Source organism: Scylla paramamosain, chromosome 11 (assembly GCF_035594125.1).
Source record: "Scylla paramamosain isolate STU-SP2022 chromosome 11, ASM3559412v1, whole genome shotgun sequence".
Taxonomy (NCBI): domain Eukaryota; kingdom Metazoa; phylum Arthropoda; class Malacostraca; order Decapoda; family Portunidae; genus Scylla; species Scylla paramamosain.
In genome coordinates this window covers 23,948,523-23,956,022 of record NC_087161.1, presented here as the reverse complement: position 1 = coordinate 23,956,022, position 7,500 = coordinate 23,948,523, and the positions used below count along the sequence as shown (strand labels likewise).

Genomic DNA, 7,500 nt, shown 5'->3' with positions numbered 1-7,500 from the left:
CCAGCCGGAAGGATTACAAAGAATTACAAAGGGAAAACAGATACCAAAAGACGTAACGGAGGGGAGAAGATTGGAATATGAGAGCAGAAAGTGTATGATAGTTGAGTGGGTAGGTGAATAGTTGAGGAGGGATGGGTGTTGGGGTAGATAATGAGGGAGGGGGAAGGTGGTGAAAGGAAGGAGAGAAGGAGGGAGATGAGGGGGAATGAGAAGATGAGAAAGAAGTTAAAGAAGAAAAACGAGTTGAAGATGAAGATGGAGGAGGAGGAGGAGGAGGAGGAGGAGAAAAAGAAGAACAAGAAGGAAAAACGAAAACAAGGAAAAGAAAAGAAAAACAAGAAAACAAGCCATAAGAACAAGAACAGAAAGGACAAACAGCCGTGAACAAGAATGAAATACAAGAAAAAAACAACAAAAAGAAACAAAAAAGAAAAAGGAACAAAGTAACAAAGAACAATAAAAACAAAAAAGAACAGGACAATCAAGAACAAAATGGAAAGAATAAGAACAGAAGCACAAGGAGCAGCCAGCAACAAAATATATACAAAAGAAAATACGAAAATGTAAAAAGGTGTAAGAGATTCGAAGAATTTTAACATGGAGTGAAAGTTGCCGAGAGAGAGAGAGAGAGAGAGAGAGAGAGAGAGAGAGAGAGAGAGAGAGAGAGAGAGAGAGAGAGAGAGAGAGAGAGAGAGAGAGAGAGAGAGAGAGAGAGAGAGAGAGAGAGAGGAAAAAAAAACAGAGAAAGAAAGCAAAGAGGATAAACTTCGCTCACTGCTTCGTTATCTTTCCTCGCGAAGCCCCGAAAAGCCCCTCATGAGACCACTTGAAGCCACTCCTCGGCCCGGGGCTTCAAGGGGCTTCACACTCACCTCTCCCAGCCACCAACACAGCGCCAGCCACCCCCTTACTTCTCTTTCGTTTGCCATTTAAAAAGTATGTCCTCAAAACGTTTGTAGCTTCTCTTTCTTTTTAATATTCAGTTGAAACATTGGCAAAGCTGAGAATAATTCTTTGAGTTTTGGTGTTTATCTGTACATCACACATCAATATATATATATATATATATATATATATATATATATATATATATATATATATATATATATATATATATATATATATATATATATATATATATTTTTTTTTTTTTTTTTTTTTTTTTTTTTCTAGTATTATGTGTTACAGGACTTACTACAGCGAACTCATTAAGTTTTAATGTTCATTCTGATTCACTTTATATCGTTTATCGCTTCTTTTCTTTTTCAGTATTCAGTTAATTTAAATTACTTAAAAAGTTAATTTAAAATCACTTATGTACGTAAGAAACACCAATACTTTTTTTAGCAATGTTCGTTAACCAATTTATTGTTACGAAATGGTATAAGTTTTAATTCTCACTCTCTTTCATTTTGTTTAGTACTTTTCAATATAAACTTTCAGAAGCGTAGGAAAATAATACCGTTCCTTTATGAGTATAAGGATTCAACAAGCCAGTGTTTCTAGTTTCTTTATAAATGCAATGTTGCCAGTGTTATCAATGTAATGCTTATATATATATATATATATATATATATATATATATATATATATATATATATATATATATATATATATATATATATATATATATATATATATATATATATATATATATATATATATGATTACGGTGTTAATATGCAAGATCTGTACATATTAAATCCTCTTTCCATACTCGCATTTTACTATTCCGTACGATTTGTTTGGGGTTTTATTAAAGTTTGAATCAAGTTTTGATAGAAATACAGTTTGAAGTCCAGTTCAGAATTATTTTATTACACAGAAGAGCAAAGAATAACAAAAATAATAATAGAAAGTGTATAAAAATTTTGAAAGGCGAAAGTATGAAAAGGATGAAGGAAGTAAAGAGGATTGAAAAATAGAAATTGTATTTGATAAATAATGATGAAGAGCGGGAAGAGAAAAGATAAACTATAGAAGTATGAATATCGGGAGAGAGAGAGAGAGAGAGAGAGAGAGAGAGAGAGAGAGAGAGAGAGAGAGAGAGAGAGAGAGAGAGAGAGAGAGAGAGAGAGAGAGAGAGAGAGAGAGAGAGAGAGAGAGAAATTCTGAACTCACCACCTTCCCCCACTGAAAACGACAACCCCTCTCCGGCCCTCCCGCCGCCATCTTGCCCTGCCTGTCACCAGTCCATAATCATCGCTCCGTCAACTGCCAGGACGCCAATATACAAGCAACTTTAATGGGTTACGCCTCTCTCTCTCTCTCTCTCTCTCTCTCTCTCTCTCTCTCTCTCTCTCTCTCTCTCTCTCTCTCTCTCTCTCTCTCTCTCTCTCCCCCTTACTTTTTCTCGTTTTCTTCATCTACATCATTCCTATCACAATATAAACTATAATTCTTGCTCTTTTCATCCTTTCCTTACTTTCACCATCCATGATTATTCGCAAACCTCCTTTTTGTTTCCCCCTTTTAAAATAAATACATAAATAAATAAATAAATGAAATAGTGCAACTTGCAATAAAACTCTGAACGAATCACAGGAACCAACACAATACGAAACCCAGGAACAAGCTATAATATTTACATACCTCGAATATTAAACTGGCAAGTAATATACACGATAGGAAGACGCATTATGAACACTCTGGCAACACTGCAATATACATACTGGCTGGGTGAATCTCCGTGAACCCTTGGGAGAACGATGTATTTTGTTACGCTTCCAGATTATTATATTGGAATTTATAAATGGTTAGGTCATGTAATTCTTTTTTCTTTTTTTTTCTTTTTTTCACAGTTAGCAAGGTAGAATCGCGTTTAGATTAGATTGTTATGTCAGCTTTCTTCTCCTTTTTTCTTTTTTTTCATTCACCTTAATTATTATGTCAACTTTCATTCTCTCTTTCTTTCCGTCTTTATATTTAGGTTAGATTATTATGTCATCTTCCTTCTCATTTTTCTTCGCTTCCTTACACTTAGGTTCGATTTTCATGTCACTGGTCTTCCTCTTTTTATCCTCTTTTTAAACTTATTATGTCACGTTTCTTCCCCCTTTTCTTCCCTTTTTTTTCACATTTAGATAAGATCGTCATGTCATTTATTTATTTTTATTGTTTTTCAATTCTTTTCCCAGTCAGCAAGGTACAATCATAGTTATATCTAGGTGTTTGTGAATACGTGCTTGTTACAGCTCACTACCAAAGATATTTTAACCCTCGTTGTACAGCGCCATCCATTTCATTATATTCCAGACGTCATTACAGCATTTCATCAGATTAAGAGTAATTCTTTTCGTTATCAAGGGATTATAAATGATCCAATTAGTCGTCGAACGCAATTATATCTTATTTATTCCATTATGACTGACTAACAGGAGATTGCATCAAGTTTGTAAACTCTCTGTAACGATTTTTTTTTTTTTTAATATAAGAGGGACACAGGTCTAAGGCAACAGAAAGGAAAGAAAACTGAGGAGGAAACCGTAAGGATTTTTCCAGAATTAAAGGATAAGTGTCTTGAAACCTCCCTCTTGAGTTCAAATCATAGGAAGGGAGAATGCAGAAGCTGGCAGGGAGTTCCAGTTTACAAGGGAAAGAGAGAGGTATTGAAAAATTGACTGACTGATTAATAATTTCTCGCACCGCAACAGTCAGAGTTATGTGGCTTTAAATTTCAAATTAATACAAAGAAATGTTAAAGAAAATAGTTGAAAGGAAAAATTAATAGAATCTTAAAACTATATTAATCAAAACGTTAAAAAAATAAAATAAGGTAAAAAATAAGCAGTAATTATAGTAATTATACTAAAAATCACAAAGAATGCTTTCTTTAATATAGATATATTTATATCTTACTAAAATGGCATTGGATTGTTTGTACGTTCTATGTAATATTGAATGACTTAAGGAATGGACTATTGTGAAAGTTTCATAAAGGTCTCGAGAAACTAGTATATATATATATATATATATATATATATATATATATATATATATATATATATATATATATATATATATATATATATATATATATATATATATATATATATATTTTTTTTTTTTTTTTTTTTTTTTTTCTCTCTCTCCCTGCAAGTCCCGTCCCCCAATCGCTATTCAGGAGGAACGTAGCTCGACGCGATTCTGTATTCAGATTTGCATGTCAAAAGTATTTGCTGAATGTTGAAGGGTTTATGATATGTGGGGAGACGGGGAGACAGGGAGGGAGAGAGGGGGAAGAGGATAGGAAAGATGAAACGAGGATAAAGGGAGAAGAGAGGAGAGGAGAGAGGAGAGAGAGAGAGAGAGAGAGAGAGAGAGAGAGAGAGAGAGAGAGAGAGAGAGAGAGAGAGAGAGAGAGAGAGAGAGAGAGAGAGAGAGAGAGAGAGAGAGAGAGAGAGAGAGAGAGTTAATGCTTTGAAAAAAAGAAAGATTATACAGTAGCACACATAGAAAAACAAATATCCAGATTAATAAGTAAACAAAACCAATACGAGTGAAAAATAAATAAAAGCTAAAAAAAAATAAATAAAAAAATAAATAACATCCCCCCCACACACACACACTCTCTCTCTCTCTCTCTCTCTCTCTCTCTCTCTCTCTCTCTCTCTCTCTCTCTCTCTCTCTCTCTCTCTCTCTCTCTCTCTCTCTCTCTCTCTCTCTCTCTCTCTCTCTCTCTCTCTCTCTCTCTCTCCCATTCCCTCGCCTCACCTCCATTGACAAGCTCGCCATCCTGCAGCTGGATTGCCACGCCAAAGCCTCCCAGCTTGACCGGGGCGCTGTTCTCCTTGCAGGCCAGCAGGACGCAGTGAGGCTTGATGTCCCGGTGGATGATGTCATTCTCGTGGCAGTACAGCAGCGCCTCCAGGATCTGCCGCATGTAGTGGCTGCAGGAGGAAGAGAAAAGGAAGGTGAGTTTTTTTTTTTTTTTTTTTTTTTTTGTGGGGGAGGGGTGTATATGTGTGGCGGAGTGGAAGGTGGAGGAGGGTTGGGCTGGGAAGGGAAGAGATGAGTAAGACAAGAAAAGGGATAAGAGGAAATGAGAGAGAGAGAGAGAGAGAGAGAGAGAGAGAGAGAGAGAGAGAGAGAGAGAGAGAGAGAGAGAGAGAGAGAGAGAGAGAGAGAGAGAGAGAGAGAGAGAGAGAGAGAGAGAGAGAGAGAGAGAATGACATACAGGGAGACACAAAGTTTTGGTAATTTATCAGGTAAATCTCTGTACAGATAAGCCATAATTTCATCTACTGAAATTAATTCTCTTCATTATCTGGCCTCACTATTTTGCATTAATATTAAGTTTGGGAAAAATTTTTTTCTCTTTTATAATGGTATCTTTCTCGTCAATAGCGAATTGTATTAGCAAGCAGAAAGAGGAAAAGAAAAACAAAGATTCTAACAAATAAGATATATTTACTACATTTCCCTCAAACCCTCATTGGCTGATGAACTTTAATACATAGAAAAAAATAAATAAATAAACATGGGTATTACAAAGTTCCTAAATCATCGCATGCAAGAATCGAACATTCATAGCCACAACAAGAGACCCGCGCTGTAACATTACGCTAAGGAGGCTCCACTACTGCTCCACCACCAGGCTCCGGTACGGCTCTCACTTCAGGACTCCTCATAAACAAGCCGCGTAACCAGCAAATTCCCAACTATAATCTACCTTCTTTATGGCTCGCTCACCCACCTTACCATAGAGAGAGAGAGAGAGAGAATTACCACCAAAACTAGAGGTAATGCAAGACTACCACCATTCCTTCACCTCACCTTACCTAAACTCGTCTCACCTTACCTAACCTCCCCACAATTTACCTCGCCTCACCTCGCCTCGCCTCGCCTGACAAGCAGCACACGAAGGCAGGTCACGCACGCACACGGCAACGCTAAATAAGTAATTACCTGGCGCGTCGACGTAACAGCTACCTTCATCCAAACTTAGGGGATAATGACCGGCTGGGAAACGTGTGCAGGTGCAGGCAGGTGTGTTACGACTTGTGAAACATTACCGCAGCCAAAATAATGATGATACGAGGGAGGAGAGAGAAGAGGGAAATGGGGAGGAGACTGGGAGGAGGGGATAAAAGGGCAGTGTGAAATAAGTAGTGTAACAAAGATTATCTAAACAAAAGCAAAAGAAAGCAAAGGAATGAGGATGGAGAGAGAGAGAGAGAGAGAGAGAGAGAGAGAGAGAGAGAGAGAGAGAGAGAGAGAGAGAGAGAGAGAGAGAGAGAGAGAGAGAGAGAGAGAGAGAGAGAGAGAGTCAGTCCTCCCACTAACTTCTTTCTGCTTATGTAAATTTGCAAAAAAGTAAGAAGACAAACGTTGTAGTACGTACACACACACACACACACAGACACACACACACACACACACACACACACACACAATACACTCTCCCACCCACCTTCACCTTATCTTGCTTCATCCATTCCACGCCTTTCCAGTAAATATGCGAGAGAAGTCGTTGCTTTATTGCCTCACCCACATCCCAGCACTTCCCACGCCTTCCCACGCCTCGCTGCAGGTAATGAACTCGCGCCCCCATGAACTTGTCTCCCACCTGTGTATTCTGCCGCCCACGCCTCCGCCTCCGTTTCGATGGCACACTTCTGAGTTTTACCGTCAGTAGCAAATTTGATCTTTCGTATTTTCATCATGCAATAGTGTCGTGGTTGTGTGTATTCTCTCTCTCTCTCTCTCTCTCTCTCTCTCTCTCTCTCTCTCTCTCTCTCTCTCTCTCTCTCTCTCTCTCTCTCTCTCACCAAAACTCCTGACTATCAGCAATCAGAGGACACCTTTGAACACCTGTTTGAGCACCGCACTCTTCACCTGTCCCTTAATTAACGCACCTTCGCCCTCTCCCTTCCAACCTCAGTCGAGAGAGAGAGAGAGAGAGAGAGAGAGAGAGAGAGAGAGAGAGAGAGAGAGAGAGAGAGAGAGAGAGAGAGAGAGAGAGAGAGAGAGAGAGAGAGAGAGAGAGAGAGAGAGAGAGAGAGAGAGAGAGAGTCATTTTCCTTTTCCTTTGATCATTTTATTTTCACGTTTGGTGGTGATGGTAATAGCGTTGTTGTTGTTGCTGTTGTTGTTGTTGTGGTGGTGGTGGTATTATTATTAATAGTAGTAGTAGTAGTAGTAGTAGTAGTAGTAGTAGTAGTAGTAGTAGTAGTAGTAGTAGTAGTAGTAGTAGTAGTAGTAGTAGTAGTAGTAGTAGTAGTAGTAGTAGTAGTAGTAGTAGTAGTAGTAGTAGTAGTAGTAGTAGTGAGAATGGTGATGAATGAATGAATAAAGTTAATCTATCCTCTTCCATTCTTTTCCTTTCCTGTCTTACCCTCTTCACTCACTCCATTCTTATATTTCCTTACAATTACTCCATCTTCACCTAGTGACACTTTTTTTATTATCTAGCATTTTTTTCATTGACCTCAACACCCATTTCTATTGGCAAATTTTCATCCGTCTATTTTTTTTTTTTTCTGCTTCCTCAGCACCTCC

General features: G+C 38.0%; 1 protein-coding gene across 7 annotated transcripts in view; it reads right to left on the bottom strand.

Moving 5' to 3' along the window:
- Positions 1 to 7,500, bottom strand: part of LOC135105090 (peripheral plasma membrane protein CASK-like) — an 88,562-nt gene that overhangs the window by 42,545 nt on the left and 38,517 nt on the right. For all 7 annotated transcript variants that reach the window (XM_064013050.1, XM_064013051.1, XM_064013052.1 and 4 more), the window contains exon 4: positions 4,714 to 4,889. In XM_064013050.1, coding sequence (XP_063869120.1) covers positions 4,714 to 4,889 — 176 coding nt within the window. The remainder of the gene's footprint in view (positions 1 to 4,713; positions 4,890 to 7,500) is intronic.